Source organism: Psittacula echo (assembly GCF_963264785.1).
Source record: "Psittacula echo genome assembly, chromosome: 3".
In the NCBI taxonomy this organism is placed as follows: domain Eukaryota; kingdom Metazoa; phylum Chordata; class Aves; order Psittaciformes; family Psittacidae; genus Psittacula; species Psittacula echo.
The window spans coordinates 35210861-35232306 of NC_137736.1; the positions used below are offsets into that span (position 1 = coordinate 35210861).

Here is a 21446-nt window from a genome sequence, read left to right on the forward strand (position 1 = left end):
CAGTGGTGCCCAGTGACAGGACAAGGAGCAATGGCCATAAACTAAAACAGAAGAAGTTTCACCTCAACACGAGGAAGAACTTCTTTATGTTGAGGGTGGCAGAGCACTGGGACAGGTGCCCAGGGTGGTCGTGGAGTCTCCCTGTCTGGAGACATTCAGGGCCCGCCTGGACACGTTCCTGTGTAACCTGCTCTGGGTGGCCCTGCCTTGGCAGGGGTTGGACCAGATGATCTCCAGAGGTCCCTTACAGCCCTAGCGGTTCTGATTGCCGCTTGTGAGCCTGTCACGCCTCAGCCACGCGATGAAGCCGCCCCCGACCGCCGCGGTGCCCTGATGACGCGGTTCCCGTGATGACGGCTCAAACAGGCGACGGGGCTATGGGTCACGCCATCAGAGGGCGCCCTACGCGGTTCTGCGCGGCGCGGACGGGACGGCCCGACCGAGACGGGACGGGAGCAGGGATTGGCCATGGCTCCCGCCACCGTGCAGCCGCCCGAGATCCAGTTCGCTCAGCGGCTGGCAGCAAACGAGAAGCGCATCCGGGACCGCGCCCTGAAGAAGCTGCGGGGCTACATCAGCGTCCGGACCCAGCGCCCAGCCGGTAGGGCCCGGCAGGGTAGGGCGGCGCTGTCCGGCATGGCCCGGCCTGGGGGCGGTGGGGCAGATGGGGACCGCAGTGTGGCGGGGCCCGGGCGGGGCTGTGCCGGTGCTGTCAGCGGCGCGGCACGGCACGCCTGGAGCGGCGGCCCCGCAGGTTGGTGGGGGGTGGGGAAGCACGTGGGGCGGAGAGCCGGTTTCGGCCGCCTGTATCCCAGCCTGGGCTCTCACTGATGGGCCTCCACCTGTGTGGTCTTCAGAGGATTTTTAGGGTTTGGTTTTGGCTTGGGGGACGGTAATTTTTTACGCATTTTTCATTAGAGGAAGTTTTTGCCTCGGAGACACCGCAAGCACCGCACGCTGCCAGCAGCCCTTAGGGCAGCCAAGGGCTTTAAGGATACACGCCCATAAAGTTTCCCCTTGGTGGCCGCGGGCAGGCCGGGGCCCAACACCGGTTCAGGGGGCTGGAGGACTCGGGATGGGGGGTGGGTTTTGCTGGCAGCATTAGTGTTGCCGGGATCGATGCAGTGTAGCTCATGCACTCTCCTTCCCAGGAACAGAACCTAAATGCACTGAGCTGATACAGACTGAACCAGCCCAGTACATGGACCATAGAGTTTTATTTTCTGTGATGCTGCTTGGTGAGGCGGTGGCTGCGTGTTTCTGTGACTGATATTCAGGATCATTGAAGGGAATTGAGAAAAGCCCAGGAGCGTTTCAGCATTTGTACAACTGCAATCAATTTGCTGTTACCTGTTCAGATTATCTGGGTAACCTGTTACTTCCACATTCATGGTATGAAAAGGTTTTCTCTAACAAGGTTTATTATCCTACTTGGAGCCATGTATTGTCACCTTAGAACCAAGAGTCCAATGCATGGAGACTTCAGTGGTGTACCTGGAGACAACTAGTGTCTAGCTAGGCCTCTCTGAAGCTGCCTGCACCAGAAGCTGCCTCCTGTGCTCCCTCTCCTTACAGATACAGGTTGTAGGAGATTTATGAGTTGTAGCAACGTGTGAATGCATGGATGCAGTTCAGTAAACCTTCCTGTTGGAGTGATAAGGAGCACAGTACAGAGATGTCCAAATGATTCTGTGATCTTTCTGGACTGCTTTTTTTGAGCATGCTATGTTGCAAGCTGGACACAACATGGGAAGAGAAACTGGTCATGAGCATTTGCAAGGGTACCATGTCTGACCCTAGTAAACATTCCCGCAGCATTTGGGAAATGCATGAAGGTTTATGCATACACACTCATTTGGTTTTGAAGAAGCCAGTCTGAACTTGGCACCTCAAGAGCTAAACTGAAACTGGAATGCTAGTCAAACCCAAGTTAATTCCTTGAAAAGATGGTGGGAAATAGAGGTTGTTTGTTCCCTTTACCCTCTTCCCTTTCCAAATAGTATTTGATCCATTAGCCACATTTGACGGAAGGAAGAGCACGTAAGAACAGGGTCAAGCCAGAGAGCCAAATAGCCCATTATCCCATTTCTGACAGTTACTATAGATCTAGGGGTTACTTGGGGACTAATAAGAGCAAGTGAATGCGCATTGTATTCTTCCCAGAATTTTCTGACCCTGCAGCTGTTTTTAGCTCTGGAGGCTTCCTAAGCTGGACATGGCTTCTGTGTGTTCAGTAGTGCTCTGTGCTTCTCTCATTGCAAAGTGCAGATTCCTTTAGGTTTGTGGAAGTAGCCTACCAGATGGACAGGAGTGTTCTAACTGAGGGAAAGGGTTGCAGGTTAAGCTGATGCCTTGAGATAACAGAAAACAACCGCAGGGAAATTGTCAGTTGGGATGTGAACCTTTTGCATGTGCAGTCAGCCCACCATGAATTGCAAATGAGTAGGAAAAAAGGGTGACTAATTTCCAGAGCTCTTAGATTTACTTACTGTTATGTACTATACAAGCTAGTAATATTTAAACAAAGGTCACCTTCTCTGGGCTTGGAGAAAAAGCTGCATGAAAATAGTTTGGTGGAAATGTGGGTTTGGTTTTGGGTTGTTTTTTTTTTCATTTTCATTCTGACTTCTTTGCTGTAGGTGGCTTCAGTCAGGAAGAACTGCTAAAAATATGGAAGGGCCTGTTCTATTGTATGTGGATGCAGGATAAACCTCTGCTACAGGTATAGTAATTGGTTTTATATTTGTTTGGGTGGGTCTTTTCTAAAATACACATTAGGCAAATACTAATTGAGAATGGTGAAAATTACCTTAGTGAGTTTTACTCATATTTTTTTCTTACCCTGCTGCGCTTAATTGGCATGTGCAGGAGAGTTGACTATACCTGCATGATCCTCACCACGTGAATAGAATGAATGGCATCATGTTTGGAGTCACCCTCTGAATGGCAGGTGTAGCTGTTTACCTTCCAAAACCAGAATTGAAATATATACCATTGTCAAGTACATTGATCTGGTGGAAATAAAGCAGTGATGTCAGGTTGCCCTTAATTGCAACTACAGCGTATGTGCAACCTTTAGTTAGCCTAGTTTGAAAGTTTCATGCTTCCTTTTCTTTGTTGGTTTGGTAGCACTTCCTCTCCACTACTCCAGCTTTGTCTCCAAGACTGACTTTAGTCAGCTACCAGCAGTTTTTCTCCCTACTTTAAAAAGATACCAGTTTTGGAGTCCCAGATCTTAGTAACCTTACTTCACCAGTTTTCAAATCACTTGTCTGTTTGCATGAACATGGTTTCTCTTACACACAGCACAAAGACCTCCACCTAGAATTACGCTATGTGAAAAGAGAACCCCTGAAGTTTTACATTATTTGCTAATTCAAGCACATGGGGTTTTTCTCCTCCTAATTTAATTTTGTCTGCTGTCGAAAAGATGATTTATGCAGAGATCTGGCGAAATAAACAGGGTTTGATATCCTGGAATCTTCACTTACAACTGACCTAATCTCAGTGGGAGGATAACTGCAGTACTAAAGTAGCTGTTAGGAGAATATTTTTCATTTTGAAGGATGTTTAATGATATTCATACTTCTTGCTGGTTTCTGGTTGCATGTTTAGTGAGACGAAGCTCTGAAATGTGCTATACTAAATGTATTTATTTACTTTAGGAGGAACTTGCAAACAATATCTCACAGCTTATGCATGCAATGGAAAATACAGAGACTCGTAAGTACTATTTCATTATCTAATGCTTTTTAAAGAGCTTTCATCTTGGATGATTTTGAGGCTATTATCACAGTGCCAGAATAGAGACAGCCAGATACAGATGCTGCTTTGGGTTTTTTTTCTTTGCTTTTTGTCCAACCGGTCTGTGTGGTTGCATTAAGAGAAGTATGAGATGCAATTTGTTTGTGGTTGTTGCAGGAGAAGAGTTATATCTCCAGGGTGATAAAGGTGAGACTTTGCAGGGTGTGTAGCAAAGCAAACTTGTCCCGTTACTTTGCCATTCTATGTAGACTTACTTCTTGTGTGTATTTCCTGCTCAAACCCAACCTTGTTTCATGAGCTATTACGCACCTAGTGCTCAAAATGCAAAATGCCAAAACTTGCATGGGTAGAAATGAGTGCAGAATGTATATTTAACTTGTGCATATATAACACAAATTAGATACAAAGCTAGTCCTGTGATTACATATCTTTAAAAGTAGCTGTGTGCCTTTTCTTATGTGCTGAAGTTTAATTGACGTGTCCTTGTACCTGTCCCAAGCATGTCTTTCCAGAGCAATATCCTTGTCACTAGGCAAATCCCTTGGGAAATGCATCTCTTTCTCACATTGAAGTGATTTCTTGAGATTGTTTTAGTTTAGCAAAATAAACCATTGTGCCAGACATGCAGGGATTTTTTCTTACTCTCTCACAGGACGCCTGTTCATTCAGACATTTTGGCAAACTATGAACCGTGAATGGAATGGGATAGACAGTCTGCGTCTTGATAAGTACTATATGGTAATTCTCTCTTGTAGCTGTTTTCTGCAAGAAAAGGTGTAGCCATGGTGTGCTGGAAGGCTGCTTTATGCACATGTATTTATGTATATTGCAAGAGAAGAAAAGTGATCATCTTCTTTATGCATTGCAAGAGATACTTGTTTTAAGGCTTTCACTGTCCACTGCAAATCTAAAGCTGATAATGGTGTATGTCATGCTGCAAGTGCTTTCATAGGATAATTTGTTTGCCTTTCTTTATAATATATTGATATTTCTCATTTATTTATATACAGAATATAAGTACTGTCTCAGAGGGTGCTGCAGCCACATCAGTTATTTAGATCAGACTGTTTAAAGACTTTTTTATTACTCTTTATAAATTAGTTATCACTAGAACCCAAACTTTCTACCACCAAAGTATCCACTGTCATACATTAAGCTATCAGAGTTCTTTCTATAGGAAACACTGTATTAAAAAAAAAACAGTCAAATCAGTGAGAGAAGAATCCTAAAAGACCTACTTTTATAAACTAAAAAATCACATTAATTTCTTTGAAAGAAGTTAATTGCATGCACATTCAGTGCTGATTTTTGTTTCTCAATGGATTATTTTTGGCCTGGTGGGCCCGTGACACTTCAGGCCATCAGGGCAGAGATGCAACATGTGGACGGGCTCGTGATCAAGGGGTGGACTTAACAATGGACACTATTGCCCAGGTTATTCATGAGTGTGAAACATGTGCTGCAATTAAGCAAGCTAAATGGTTAAAGCCTCTTTGGTATGGAGGATGATGGCTGAAGTACAAATATGGGGAGGCCTGGCAGATTGATATCACACTCCCATCAACCTGCCAAGGCAAGCGCCATGTGCTTACCATGGTGGAAGCAACCACCAGGTGGCTGGAAACATACGCTGTGCCCCACACCACTGCCTGGAACACTATCCTGGGCCTTGAGAAACAGATTTTGTGGAGACACAGTACCCCAGAGAGAATTGAATCATACAATGGGACTCACTTCCGGAACATGTCTATAACATGTCTATAAAGACGCTTGGGCCAAAGAGCATGGCATTGAGTGGGTATATCACATCCCCTACCATGTGCGGAAATCAGGTCTTTCAATAAGTGAAGTGTTTTGAGCCAGTTCAGTATAGTTGTTCTACTTACGGCTGTCTCTTAGTGCAAGTTTCAAGTAAATAAAATTATTCTTGTCACCTGTCCCATATTGTTGTCTCCAGTTTAAGCTGTGGGGGTTTTTTCAGATTTGGCAGCACTTAATGAAGAAATCAGGGTGATGGTGCAAGAGAAAGCCATGTAGTAGAAATAGTCATGAATTTTTCTGGACTTAGGATATGAAAATAGCTTAATGTCTTTTGAGCTTCACAGCATCCTGCTGTTGCTTGACATGATAGACGAGTTTGTCAAAATGTTCATATCAGGAAGTTTTCCACCTTGTGCTGCGAAGAGGTTTACTAAGTAGTCTATTCATGTTATAGTCAGAGTAACACCTTAATTTTCATGAACATGTATAACATATTTTGTACTTTGCAGCTAATGCGTAAGATTTTGAGGCAGTCCTTTGAAGTGCTGAAAAGAAATGAATGGGATGAAAGGTAAGCAGATTTCTGAATCTAGTTGCATCATAAAGAAGTTGCCCAATTTACCTTTATCAAATATATTTTCATTTAATAGATCTTTTTTCTCCATAGATGGCACTGTTGCGAAGTCTTAGACTAAAGGCTTATTTGTTCTCCAGATCACTTATGATAGGTAGTTTAGAAACAAAATTAGGTGTTATTCTTCATTAAATTAAATACACACTGCAGTCGATAACTGACATTCACCTAAGCCATTTAGTGCATGTTTCACAGAAAGAGATTGGAGAAAGTAATTCATGTATGCTTATGCAAAACCTAAACATAGGAGCTTGTCGTCTGGTATTCCGAGTAGTCATGAAATCTGAGGGCTCCAAATGTTTCATGGAGGTTGTTAGATCTGACTGATTTAGTGAGGATAGCTATCAGTGGAATATCACCTGGGGCTTTGGCCTCCCTTTTCCAGCTTCACTGGAAAGATGGCCTGGAGGCCCTTCACCAGCAGAGACCGCAATGTGGAAAGATCATGATTCCTTTCTTTGCAGAGTGAGGCAGGTCAGGAGCTGCCTTTCCCTCCTAGGTGAGCCTAGAAGCTGCCTAGCATGTCTTCCATTTCTCTTTTCTTTTAAAATGGTTTTGAAGAAAGGAATGTTAAGGTAAAACTGAAATAATCTTTGTGGTTTTGGGATGCTTTAAATTCTTTTTGGAGCTGAAAGCATCTCTTCTGGGCAAAATTTCAGGAGGTCCCACAGAATAGTGGGGAGAAGCATGGAATATACAAAGCTTCACTTTGCTGAAAGATAGCAAGGATAGGCCTCAGGAAAAAAATAAAAAAGTCTCAACTGCCGCTTAAATGCAGCAACGACAGCACGTCTCTGATCCATGGATCCATGTCACTCCATCAGTATTTGTTAGTACTCCAGAAGTCAATAACTGAACAGAGCCACAGCTGTACTTGTAGGCAGCTCAGTCTCTTCTGGCTTGAGCTATGGCGATAACTTTTTTTATGCCTAGCTTAGCCCTTGATGTGTTCTTCAGCAAGTGTAATTGTTTTGCTGTAAGAGACAGCAGATAACATTGATTAAAGAAGGTAAAGTCTGCACAGTTAAAATGAGTTTGAGAAGGATCAGTGTTAAATTTAGTCCTTGGGTGAGCATCAAAATCAGTATAGTCTTATAAACTGGAAGGTTACAAGGTGTAGCACATTAGGGATGGATGAACTTGTCTCTTCAGAACATCCTGCTCATATGGCAGAATTCCCTCCTCCTAGCCATCAATCATATGGCATTTACACCTCGGTCCAAATTGGGTGTGAATTTTAAAACAATGATTTTCACCAGACTGTATTGAGTGGATTGTCTGATGCTACAAAATCATCTAGACTATAAAGAGCTTTATTATGGATGACTTGTTTTAAAAAGTTTGCTTTAAGATGTGAAAATTTGCCACTGGATTTCTTGTTTATGAGTGTTGAATAATCGTCTTAGAACTGATTAAACTTGAATGACTGAAGTTTGTTTTCAAAGCAAATGGGACATGAGCAATTGAATATGAATATCTTGTTCTTTTTCTCTTTAATTTTTTTTTTGCCTTTTTTTTTCCCCTAGTCTAATTGAACTATTCCTGCAGCTACAAATGAAAGCAGTTATGGATCCTGACAGCAATGCTCCCACTGGGATAAAGTTACATTTCATTGATATCTATCTGGATGAATTGGCTAAAGTTGGTGCAAAGGAGGTTAGGAAATACGTTGTCATTTTCTTTCTGATTAATGTTAACTGTGGTATGCAACGTTTTAGAAGAAATACAATTTTTAGATTCTGTAGGTTTTTAAGTTTTACATGTATCAAAGCAACATTGAATAAGCGTGAAGAAGCGACTTATTACAATTCATGCATTTACTTTTATTCATAGTGTACAGTGTGAATATAGTAGTTTCTTGCAAGTTCCCGAGAACTCTCCTGGGTTCCTGTTATAGTGCTCCAAATTAAGGTCGGAAATAGCAATAGAAAAGTCAGACCATTTTCATTTGTTTATTTCAAGAGAAAGGATTTAACATATTTTCCCTTGTGTGAACATGTTTGGCAGTCTTTGCTTTTGCAAAAACTGACATAAGGCCTGCTCTTGGCTGATTGTGTAACACCTAATAGTGGAAGAAAGTGTGCTTTCAAAGTTGTCTAATTGCATATTATCAGCTTCAAATCTTGTTGGTTGTGCATTGAGCAATTTGCCCTCTGCATCCAGTTGTTCATTTTGGTAATGACGACTGGCTTTCTCTGCTGTACATTGCTGTTTCAGTTGCCCTTAATTTTGGTTGATGTTACTGTGATGCAGGGTTTTGCAGCAACTGAAAGCCTGTTAACTGCAGCTGTTGCTGCTGAACTTCCTCCAGTTTCTCCTGTTACTCCACTAGGGCGAGCTACCGCTGCCCCACACTTCATTCGAGGCTTCTGCTCATTTACCTCCTCTTGTTTCTGACATCTAATGCATTTCCTTGCAGCGGATGAAGCTGTTTGCAGTTTTCCATGTGTATCCTTTGCAGTCAGTATTGAAAGCAGTCCTGCCTGCAGCTTTTATGGTTCTGTATTGTGGAATGTGAGGGAGAAGATGTCTGCGCAAAAGCAGTGCTTGCACTTGGAGCCCAAATAATGTATGCAGCTCCACATGCACAAAATCGGGGTTAAGTCAGTCACGGAATGCATGGGGAATTAGTCCCTTGACTATTTGAAATCACAGCTGATACTCATGAATTGAATTTAGGGAAGGACTTTTGTCTTTAGTGCTGCTGTAGCTGACAGTATTTTGTCCCACGCAGTCCAGTTAAGAGAAACCCAGATCTTATTCATGTTTGCTACAGGCATTCTTTGTGATAGCTCACAGAATTACTTAAGTTTTCTCTGCCTCATATTTCCATATCTAAAATAAGAAGTTTTGTTGTATTTCTGTGCTCAGTAGATTAAAATCTGCAAAGCAGTCAACATTTTTATAATGGTTCCAGGGAATATCTGGAAGTTAGTGGTAGCAGTGATAACAAGAACTCTCACTGGATACTTTTGTCAGTTGGAAGTAGATAGTATGCTGAAAGACTTTGACTTAACTTCTTGAAGAAGATTCCCCTACACCAAACATTCAAGGAATTTGAATGTACACATACAATATTTACTATACTAATTCTTTTTTTCTTTTGAATCATACAGCTTACAGCAGACCAGAATCTCAAGTTCATTGAACCTTTCTGCAAAATTGCTGCCAAATCAAAGGAGTAAGTTTCATGAAATATTTTTCTTAAGAATTAAGAAATTCTGCGTATACACATGGTAATAAATGGATCAAAGAAGAGTCATAGTATAACTTCAGAATGTGGAGAAAGAATGATGTTTTACTAACAATGTGCATAGTCATTTGAAGATAACTTGTGTTTATCAAAGCTATAAATAGTCTTCATGGATTTATAAGAACTATATCGATCTCAGTTGGTTTTGTCTGGTTATTTTTTATTAAACATGCATAGATCAGCTGAGCTGGTTAGATTCTTTGTTGTTGCAGTGTAATATAGTGCAGCATGTAAATACAGTGAAATCTGAGGGGGAAGCATTGGCAGGACACTGTTTGGATTAAAGGACTTACATTTAGGAAGTAATGGGTTCACTTTACTCATCTGGAGAGCTATATGCTCTTCCACTTTTCTTACCCATTTTCCCTCAAATTTCCATTTCTTCATGTGAGAGGGGAGGTTGTGTATGCTTTTGCCTTTCAACTCTCATCGCTGCTCTCTTGTAACACAGTCGATGTGTGCTGCATGCCATAGCCACTGGTATCTTTGAGATCATTGTGGATCAGTCCCCCTATGCCATCGAGGACCTGATGAAAGAACTGGATAACAACAGTGATGAGGAGGATGTGTCTGAACAAGACAAACAGGAAAATGAAGAGGTGCTTAAAACCAAAGGTGAGATGGAAGTTCTAAATTGCCTTAGTAACACTTGCTAGGATTTAAATATCTTTTTCTTAAAAATACATTTATGCTCTGAACCAGACAAGCACATTTAAAGTATTGGAGGAATAATTGTGTTTTCCATTCGTATGTGCTTAAACAAAGTGACTCCAAAAGAACATGGAATCATAGAACAGTTTAGTTAGAAGGGGCCTTAAAGGTCATCTAGTTCCAACCCCCCTGCCATGGTCAGGGACAAGTTCCTTTAAACCACGTGGAACATGTCACAAAAATCAGTGTTGTCTGTATTTCTGCAACAGTGCTAGATGATAAGCTGGTCTGGCTTTTGGCTCTTGGATATCCATAACATTTTTGAAGAAGACGAGATTTTGGTGTTCTGTGGAAGTTTTAAGTAAAAAAAAAAAAAAAAATAAGCTGAGCAGGAAAATTTTAAATTCAGATACACTCTGGTACAGAGGGAATTTTTTAAAAGGCGCTTAGATAATGCCACAGTTGTATATTGCATAATGGTGACACAAAATAGTTAAATCAGTTCAGACTTCATAAGATCACATGAAGAAAAATGCACCTTCTATTCTGTCTGTTAGAATAGTGCATGCTGTCTTGATTTGGTAAAGTGATACCGAGTTCAGCTGTTCTGTTAATGAAGCAGCCGTCTCAAGCTATCTCAAACAAAACACTAATACTTAGTCTTTTTTTTTTTTATAATAGCAGACAGATGTTTGTCAAGAAAATCAGCACAGAGCTCTGAAAAAACAGAGGATGTTAATGAAAATACAGGTGGTGGTATTGGGACTGTCCTTCAGGTTTGTGGCTTGTTTGCTCTGTTATGGATACTCCCCCTCTGTTTTCTTTTTTCCCACCCCTTTCAAGGGGTACAGAAGTAAAGGGTGTTAATCAGATAAATATGTTGCAAAATTTTAATCTTCTTCTGCTTTAATGTAAGGTGGTATTTATGTAACAGGTGTACTCTTGAATAGTTCATAAGAAAAAAAATCCATGTCTAAATTCTGAATTCTTCCTTCCTCTCTCCCACACCTTCTTCTTTCCAATCCTCCCTTTCTGTTTCAAGAGTTCAAAAATGTATGGTAAAATCCAAGTCACTGTGAGTGTTGAAGGAGTCTACATAAGTTTCATTGACGATAAGAGAGAGGGTAACATGGTGCAATCGGGGTTTTTTTAGACCCCTTTCCAGTGCAGTGTAATGTTTTTGACAGACTCACCCGTCAAACACACATGCAGGTAGATACACTTCATGCATCTGTGTCTTTCAAACAAGAATTAGGACATGACGCATTTTAATTCTAATGGAGTTCTGAAGTTGGTTGGCTTCTCTCATGTAAGAATGAAGGTTAGGAACATTTGAGAAAGTGATACACTGAGTTCAGCTGTTCTGTTAATGAAGCAACCATCTGTAAAAGTCAGTATACATGTCTGAAAGGGGTGTAAATATCAACAGAGAAAAAGTATTTTGGGTTTAAAGGAAGTGGCTGTTTAAAGGATGCGTAACACTACTTGAAGTGTCGATAACATGAGTTGCAGTGGGTTATCTTGCATGAGTAAGCTGACTAAGAAAAGCTGTATCACACTTTCCTCCAACAGTTTGATTACAGAGCTGTTGCTGACAAACTCTTTGAATTGGCGAGCAAGAAAAATACACCTTCCCTTAACAGAAAGCGTCTGTACAAGCTGATCAAAAAGTGAGTTCTGTTGAAATACACCTTGCATGTGCCACCTTGTCTTGAACAACTTTTACTTTGCTTTCTCTCCACTCTCGCTTGTCGCTGTGACTATCACTAGAGCAGGCTTGTCTCACAGCCCTGAATAACATGCATAAGGTGCCTGAAGCCTGTGCTACTGTTACTCCGTAGTACTAGACAGCTGCAGCTACCTGAGGTGCATCTACACTGGGTGGATTTGGACTGCAGGATTGTGTGTGATTGGAGAAGTATTACAGATAAGAGAGACGTTAAATTGCTGTTTTCTCAGTGCTTTCAGTGATTTGGTTTAAGTTTGTGGATTTCTGAGGCAGATCTCTTCTGGGAGGAGCTCTTTGTAACTTCCTGTGCAAAATATGTTGTTCCTCTTCTGACAAAACCGTAATAAGTACAGTGACACTATGTTGCTTGTGTTGTTATTGGTACTAAACCAATAATGCTGATTTTTTTTTCCTTCTTTCCTCCCCACCTCCAGGTTCCAGGACTTAGCAGAAGGTAAGGACTTGAGCAGCATACAGAGACAGTAGTTTCTTTCCATTAAAGGATATATAATGAATCTTTTTTTTTTCTTTTTTATTTTCTCTTTTAATTTGTATTTCAAGAATATTGATTTTGGAGGCTTTGTGAGTTTTTGAAATCTCATTAAGACACATTACATGTTTTTGCTGAGATGGCCAAATCCCCTTCACAATTTGAGCAATACTTTACTTTGTCCTTAAAACAAAGATTATTATTTTTACTTAAACAAATAGGAATCACTCATTATTTTCTTTTGGATTGAGGGGGAACAAACAGTTGATTTTCTTTCATTGGAAGTTATGCTGTGTATGAACAGCATAACTGTTCATAGAAATAGAACTATTGGTTTTCAGATACCTTATCCTTCCTCCTCAACAGGAATCTTCCCTCAAGATTTTCCTGAAGATGTTTCTACAGATGAAGATGATGATGAATTTAGCAGGAGAAGGCGAAAGAAAAAAGCTGTCAAGCCTTGGAAGGAAAACAAGATGGAAAAAGGAAAAGGTAAGGCCAGATCAACCTTTGGAAGAGACACAGCCTGAGGACTGGAGGAAAGCAAATGTCACTCCAGTCTTCAAAAAGGGCAAGAAGGAGGACCCGGGTAACTATAGACCGGTCAGCCTCACCTCCATCCCTGGGAAAGTGATGGAACACCTTATCCTTGATGCCATCTTAAGGCATGTCAAGGATAAGAGGGTTATGAGGGGCAGTCAACATGGCTTTACCAAGGGGAAGTCATGCTTGACCAACCTCCTAGCCTTTTATGAGGAAATAACATTGTGGATGGATGATGGCAGAGCGGTGGATGTGGTCTACCTTGACTTCAGCAAAGCATTTGACAAAGTCTCCCACAGCATCCTCATAGCTAAACTGAGGAAGCGTGGTCTGGATGATCAGGTGGTGAGGTGGACTGCGAACTGGCTGAAGGAGAGAAGCCAGAGAGTTGTAGTCTATGGGGCGGAGTCTAGTTGGAGGCCTGTATCTAGTGGAGTGCACTATATATATATATATATATTATATGCACAATAATACTGGGACCAGTATTATTTAATATATTCATCAATTATTTAGATGAGGGAATTGAGTGTACTGTCAGCAAGTTTGCTGATGACACTAAGCTGGGAGGAGTGGCTGACACGCCAGAAGGCTGTGCTGCCATCCAGCGAGACCTGGACAGGCTGGAGAGTTGGGCAGGGAGTAACTTGATGAAGTATAACAAGGGAAAGTGTAGAGTCCTGCATCTGGGCAGGAACAACCCCAGGTTCCAGTATAGGTTGGGGAACGACCTGTTAGAGAGTAGTGTAGGGGAGAGGGACCTGGAGGTCCTAGTGGACGGCAGGATGACCATGAGCCAACACTGTGCCCTTGTGGCCAAGAAGGCCAATGGCATCCTGGGGTGTATTAGAAGGGGGGTGGTCAGTAGGTCGAGAGAGGTCCTCCTTCCCCTCTGCTCTGCCCTGGTGAGACCGCATCTGGAATATTGTGTCCAGTTCTGGGCCCCTCAGTTCAAGAAGGACAGGGACCTGCTGGAGAGAGTCCAGTGCAGGGCAACTAAGATGATTAAGGGAGTGGAGCATCTCCCTTATGAGGAAAGGCTGAGGGAGCTGGGTCTCTATAGTTTGGAGAAGAGGAGACTGAGGGGTGACCTTATTAGTGTATATAAATATATAAAGGGGGAGTGTCAGGAGGATGGAGCCAGGCTCTTCTCCATGGCAAACAATGATAGGACAAGGGGTAATGGGTACAAACTGGAACACAAGAGGTTCCACTTAAACTTGAGAAGAAACTTCTTCTCAGTGAGGGTGAGGGAACACTGGAACAGGCTGCCCAGGGGGGTTGTGGAGTCTCCTTCTCTGGAGACATTCGAAACCCGCCTGGACACATTCCTGTGTAACCTCATCTAGGTGTTCCTGCTCCGGCAGGGGGATTGGACTAGATGATCTTTTGAGGTCCCTTCCAATCTCTAGCATACTGTGATACAGCCTGCATTCACTCGTGTAATTTGGCGAAGTATCAGATACAAGCTGTTCTGAAGAAGGCAAACCTGTTGTTCAGGATGTGCTGATTTGTGTCATGTTGTGATGAAGGTTAAATTTGAAATTAAGGTCTCTTTGAAAGTCGTGGGAGTTTTGTTAACAACTTTGAGGTAAGCATTACCTCCGTTTTAATCAAAAGCAGAACTGGAAGCAGTTGTTCGCATTGCTTCATTGAGCAGTTCCATTTACTGCAGGAGAACAGAAACACGTCTGTCTTCTTAAAATCGGATGATTGTTAGAATGTAGGAATTTGGGGCTGTTTCTGGAAAGGTGAAGTGTTACTAAGAACCAAGTGCAAGTATCTCTAGCATTATGGCTTGTATTGACGTCTCACAAGCCCAATCATACCCAAATATATCTCACCAAACTACTGAACCCTTGAGTTGCCCTTCTGATGGGCTTAAGAGATGGGAGTAACAACTTTTTTCTAGCAATATTGCTACACAAAATAGGGTTACCTCAAGAAATAGCTTAGATGTTAGCTGTGCTAAAGCAAGATTGGCAAAATATTAATTAGACCGGATGGCAGAGGACTGCAGTGTCCTCAACAGCTGTAATAGTAAAACACTGAAATACTTGTGCTGGCTGGTAGGAGGAAACTGGTACACCTGTTTTAGAAGAAAAGAAAAATTTTTAAAAAAGGAAAAAAAAATAGAATAAAATTCAGTTGTATCTTTGTGTTTCACATCTGTCTCATATGGCATTCTTTTTGGGATGGATTTAGAGGATGAACAAGAGATAGCAAGTGTGAAGGAGGCACCAGTTCCCCAGAAGAAGAGGAAAAAAAGGAAGAAGAAGGACAGCCTAAGTGCTAATTCTGGACCAGCTGATGGAAATCGTGAGGAAGGAACAGCTGAAACATCTGGAACTAATGTTTGTAGCCAGGGAAAAGTGCCAGAAAATAACAAGGAAAGAAAGAAAAAGAAATTGCTAGTAAATGAGGCAAATGAGACCACAAATGTAGCAACTGACACCAGAGAAAATCACAATATCTCTGTGCAAAACAGTCTGACTGACTCAGAACAGAGTAAAAAGAGTCAGTTGAAGAAAACTAATCCAAAAGTGCAAAATGTTCCTGTAAAACCAGCATGTCAGAATGGACCAGCTAATGCCAGTGAGGCAGACGATGTCAGTCCATCTGTCACACTGTTAATTCCTAAGGTTGTGAAAAAAAAACAGAAAGCTGAGGCTGTCTTGGTGAATAGGGATACGCTTTTGCAACAAAACATGAAATCCAACAGGGAGGGCTTGCTGGGGACCCTGTCAGGAGATGCACGCTCTGAATTTGTACCTGCCAGAAAGGTCAGATTGAAGACAAAGACAAAGATAGTTGGTTTGGAAGGGATGAAAGTTTCCAGCCAGAAAGCAGCAACCTTGAAAAAGAAGAGAAGAGTAAAAGAGGTCCTAAACTCTGTCGAAGCCAATGGAGTTCTGGAGACTGCATGCAAGAAAAGCAGGCAAGGGGTACGTATATCTCACTCTTTTCTCTGCTGTTCTTTTGTTCATGAACTGTTAGGCTCGTTTTCAGATTTGGCTTTAGCTTTTTGAGTGTGGGGCATCATGGCCAGACTGCATGTTGATGTCACCATGCATTGTCACCAAAAGAACTCAGTTCTCCAGAAATCCTCCTCCACTGCCTTGGTCTTATGCCCTCTAGTACAATGACACTAAAGCCTGTGCCAGCTACGCAGCTGAAATAACTTGTCTGCACTCTGATAAGCTGGGGAAATGTATTACAAATTCTTCCTTCTTTGCTTTGCAGTGACTTTCCTATTTCTGTGTAAGCTTGCCTTAAACTTCTGTTTTCAGTCATGCTAACTGCAAAATTAACTCCTGAGAGTTAACCATGATGATTAGCTTCTGTGAGTACCAACTAGATCTCTCTCAGTTGTGGCAATATTTACTGAAGTCATGTATGGTAAGCTCTGAGCACTGATTGCTATACTAGGTATAGTTAACTACAGTAGTTTTATACTGACAGCATTTTTTCCTTTCCCTCCTTTACAGGAAAGCAGTGTTGCTCTCTCATCATTAAAGAAAAAGAAAGCAAAACCAGGAAGTGATTTTGTAAAATTTGAAAAAACAACATTGCCAAAGGCAGTATTCCTCAGGAAAGCAAGAATTGCCATCTCTTCCACTAGGGCACCCATACAGGTAATGTGATTTCACAGATGGCAGCTGAGTCTGGCACAGGTCTCTTCTCAAGCCACCAGTCCCAGCAAACGGTGTGACCTGCTTTTTACTGTCTTTTCCACTCTGTGTTAGTTTCCTAACACAGGCAGATAAAACTGGAAATGCTGTTGCAAATGAGGGGAAGGCATTTTTAAATCTCTGCTTCCTTCCCCTGTTCTCAAAAATACCTTCTTGCTGAAACGACCCCATTCTGAACCTGCTCATTTCACAGGAAGCAAAAGCAAAAACTGACTTTCAATCTTGCTAAGGGACTTTGAGCCATGAGAGACTTTCTTCCCATTTTTGGAGCCTGGCAACGGTTCAGGGCTTCAAAATACTGCCCTCTTTTCTAAATAGTTTAAACACATAATACTTTTTCTGTCCTTCTTTGCACTTATGCAGTGGGGCCAGTGTATTTAATACACATGTATCTTCATGTTGTTGAATCATGTAATGACATTAAGGAAAGTATGTGATTTTTCTATAAATGGAATATGTTTGCTTTTGGCTAAAAAAGCAGTGCTGTCTTAGCAACGTCAGTGCTAGACGACTGGGGGAATTTTAAATAAAATGAAGGAAGTGTAGGCTGCTTTGCATTGGTTTTGTTAGAGTGCAGGTTCTTTCATGTCTGTATTTTGCTTTACAGCTGAACAAGCTGCAGTCGTCCAGCTCCAAAAGAGTCACGTTTGGCTTGAATAAGAATATGACTGCTGGTGAGTCTAACACATCTGTGTGTCTCCACAATCTCTCTTGTAGCCAATGAAGGGGGAACCTGTATGCACTCATACAGAGCTATATTCCTCACCTCTCTAGAACAAGATGATTCTGATCCTTTTTTGTCTCAATATTTGTATACAGTTTATAAATCATCCTTCAGTTCCTGTCCAGAGGAGATGGTAAAGTGAGGATATTTGGCCCAACAACTAAACTGGGCATGATTCCAGAGTGCTGCAATACAGACTTGTAGAAAACAGGGATAGAAAACAGTGCAGCAGAGCAATAGACTCATCTACTTGAGCTGCTTGTTCTGCAGGGTTCCTCTTAGGGAAACACATGCACTTCACAGGCTTAATTGCTTATTTCTGTTTCCCAGGACAAAGGTTCTGATATGCTGATAAGCTCAGGCTGTGTAATAGCAAAGTTTCAGTTTTGTCTTGGCTGCCTGTGGTTTATTAAAGGCAACAAGTAGATAAAGTCACTTCTTGTCTGGATCCCACACGTAAGCGGAAGTGTCTTCCCTGTTAAATAAATGTCTTGCTCAACAGCATAAAAGTTTATGCCATGTATTCATTTAGCTATTTTTCTTTTAACTTTCTAAGGTGTGCTATAGGCCAAATTCAGATGGAGAGCAATGTGTTTAGATGTATGTCTTTATATTAATATAACATAGCTGCACAAATTAAAAAATGCCCGTCTGCCAGCAGAAAGGGGATAACCAAGAATCTGTCCAGCAGTGCTGTTTAGCAGTCGGAGAAGAGATACTTCTTATCCATTGTCATCTTTTAAACTCAAGTGCGATGTTCTTCAGGATAGCTGTAACACTTGTTTCTGAAGAGTAGGCCCAGACTCTCCAGTGGTCTGAAACCATGGGGGAATGGTTCACAGCCTCTTTGTGGATTGCAACAGACCCTGTTCTCAAAGGCAGTCTGCTAAGAGGTGTATTTCACCACCATCTCTCCATTTTTTTTTGGCTGTCTTAGGCTTCTGAATCCTTATTGGTGGACTTAAGGATCTCAGGCAGACTTCCAGGGCTGGGCAGTTCCACTTTGATTGATGGGCCCAGTTATTCCAGGAGTTGTATTTCTTTTAACTTGTTGCTTGTTTTTCAACAGAATTTAAAAAGACTGACAAAAGCATATTAGTGAGCCCAGAAGGACCCTCCCGTGTGGCTTTCAATCCTGAACAGAAACCCCATCATGGGGTGCTGAAGTCACCCGCAGGCACTCCAGCAGGAGAGCCTCAAGTGAAGAAACCATTTACTGTATCAGCTAAGAAAAGACCAACTGCTATGGACTTATTTTAGACCAACAGATGTGGCCTACTTTTGTACAGGGCGTTTTGCTAACCTAGAAAGTTCTCTGGAAGTATTTTGAACTTCTTTATTTTTTTAAGTTAATACAGATTGTATATACAAAATTCTGATTGTGACCTGGGTCATTGCTATTTTGACATCACTTCAGCTGTATCTTGAAATATTTGTTTTGTTTATTTACAGAAAAGAAACAAAACCCAGTCTCTGGTCAGGTTTGGTCTATAAAAAGTATGGTCTCTGCCCATATAATTTCCAAGAGACTTGTTCATTTAATTAAGGAATGTTCAGGGTTTGATTATTCCAGTGACGGGGTTTTTTTCAGCGAGTCTAAGAAAATTTGTGCTTCATGCTATTGAATTGTCTTTCATTGGATGGGGTTGAAAAAGGAAAAAGACAATGTAATTTTACCTCCTCATGTATTTTAAAATTTTGCCCCACCGTTTTCCATGTGTTGCCCTTGGCATCCTGTTAATTCTTCTTCTGGAAGTAATGATTACCTCAAGTCTCTGTTTAGTAACAGTTGGATTTGGGAGCTTTACAGATAGTAAGCAAGCTTTCCCTTCCCTAGGATAAGAAATGTCTCGCTGCGCAAGTGGTCACTGTTGTAAATAAACCTTCACAGCTGGTTGCCTGCTGCGTAGGGAACAGTCACCACATTATTTTCAGTAACACAAGTGCCAAAGCTGGCTTACACTTTCGACATATTGTAAGCTGGCTCCTTTTTACTGTAACCGAAGTAAAACTCTCACACAGGAGAAATCTTTGTTATTTCCAGGTCTTCCTACACCCCCACTGCTGTCTTTCCTGAAGGTCTGACAAGACTCCTAATTTTCTACTTTAGCAGCTCTTGTTACCACATGTTACCAGAACTCAGATCTCATTCAGTGAATGAACCTCTTGATTGTACTGAAATCAGCTGGATTGGTGTGGTGTGTCTTTTGTTCAGACACACATCTCTAAAAGCTTTGGTGTCTCTCAGTACAGGGTAAAACTTTACAGCCTGGGCAGCTTGGTTTTGGTTTTGATGTAGAACCAGAATAATTCTTTCTGCAGCATTTCCTTGTGTTAGTTTTTTATATAGATATTTTATTACTACAGTGCATGTTTTGTTTTTTCTTTGCTTCTTTGGTAAAGAATGAGATGTGTTTCTGTGAGAGACCATTAATGTATTCTGAGGGGGAACTGTGAGGAAGGAGAGAGCAAATGCAACTAAAAACATTTTTGATACCACTGGAAAATTTGAAATCTTTATTTGGAAATTTTGCTTATGTGAATGAGGCAGAGGCTTTGCAGCAGATCTCTTCGTTACAGCTCAGCTTCAAAGCACAACCTAGTGCCAGAGCAAAGCTATTCATGAAGCTTCCCACCAGATATTTCTGTGACCCTGTAAGAGACAGGGTAGGCCTACTTCGTTATCATGTCTTCCAATACTGGTGAGCATATAGCTGCTTCAGCCAGCAAAAGTACATATTTGTAACATATGTACATTTTTGTAACATATTTGCGTACTTTAGCAAGTGTCTTTGACGCTAACTGTCCTCTGCCAGATTACTCCGTATAAACAACTGGATTAAAACTGCTCTTTTATAGCTCATCTAGAATTTCTTAAAAACACCTGTGTACTTGCAGATTGCAGGTTGGCCTCAGTTGCTCAATTGTAATCTGTGCCAGTTCTTGCAGTACTTTTGCAGTGGTCCATGGTTTGTGGTACCACCAGAAAGTCATTTGGCTCTTGTCTTTTCTCATTTAAAGTGAAGGACTGAATTTCATTTGGTTTTGTTTTAGTTTGTATTGGCTTGATTGATCAGTAAAGAACTCTGCAGAAGACATCTGATAAAGTTAATAATTCTTGCTGTTTGAGCAATATTGTTCATTTATGTTTTTAAAATATCTAATTGTATATTAACGTAACGGATTTCTTTGACAAGGCGATGGTAAGTAGGATTTAATAGACTGTTCAATGTGTTGTAATGTTTATCTTGTACTGTGGCTGAGAAGTCTCTTGTGGAATATGCGTAAAAGCATTTGTATATGCATGGTTGTTGATGCCATAGGTTGAAGATACCACGTTATTCCAAGGGTACAGTTGCAATCAGCAGGTGGATCTGGGATGCTCATTAAAATCCAGGATCAGGACGCATTGGGGTTTGGTTTTGTTTTTAATACATATAACTTATTATGAAAATGTATTTAAATGGTTGTCTGGATCTTTTTCTATTGGTTGTGGATCCATTGAACCTGTTGCTTGTCCAATTACTTTTTTGCCCACAGTGCCAAATGGAGAGGGCAGAAACGGCAGTCAGGTTTTTATCTCAAATTTTTGTGATGTGATTGCTTCTTGGGATTCATTCATAATCCATCTGTGCCATGAAACTGGTGGGATGTTTTGTAAATGTACATATGTAGTATGTATTGTCTTCAGTGGTGTCTGGAATTTCATTCAGGACAACTTTACAAACAAAACCCAAGCAGTGTCAATGCATTTTAATAGTTGTTGGGTTAATCAGTTGTTGGGTTAAATATAGTACATTACCCAAAATATTTGGTAGTGACAATTCCAATAAACACTGAAGACAAAGAGGGAAAAAAAAGGAGAAAGGAGTGTAATATCTGGGATATTCACTCTGCAGACACGATGGTACTGTAAGGTGAGAATGTATCAATAGGAAACAAGAAAAGAAAAACTGATCTGACCTGTTTTACGTCTCTTCATAGGTTTTTTCATAGTGTTATTCCAACTCTAGAGCTGCCAGTCATGCTCCGAGTCAAAGTCAGTGTGGCTTACCTTTTAAAAAACAGTATTTTGTAATGATTGTCTCTACATTTTTGTTATGAATCTGATCAACTTTGTACTTAACCAGTCTCTAATAGTTTATAATCCTTTATAGTTTCAAGAGACCGCAAAAGCACAAAATGAATACAGCAAGGCAAAAAG

The 21446-nt window shown here is 41.2% G+C and overlaps 1 protein-coding gene across 1 annotated transcript; it reads left to right on the forward strand.

Annotated features, from left to right (window-relative positions):
• Nucleotides 1–468: 468 nt before the first annotated feature.
• On the forward strand, nt 469–18520 carry RRP1B (ribosomal RNA processing 1B; the record flags this gene model as incomplete). The annotated part of the gene is made up of 16 exons (XM_080612286.1): nt 469–601; nt 2640–2722; nt 3666–3723; nt 4418–4503; nt 6036–6097; nt 7687–7816; nt 9277–9341; nt 9865–10028; nt 10746–10840; nt 11637–11734; nt 12228–12247; nt 12650–12775; nt 15032–15771; nt 16315–16461; nt 17126–17192; nt 18312–18520. The coding sequence occupies 16 exons, from the start codon at nt 469–471 to the stop codon at nt 18500–18502; spliced, it is 2265 nt and encodes a 754-aa protein (XP_080468412.1). The 3' UTR covers nt 18503–18520.
• Between the last annotated feature and the right edge of the window lie 2926 nt (nt 18521–21446).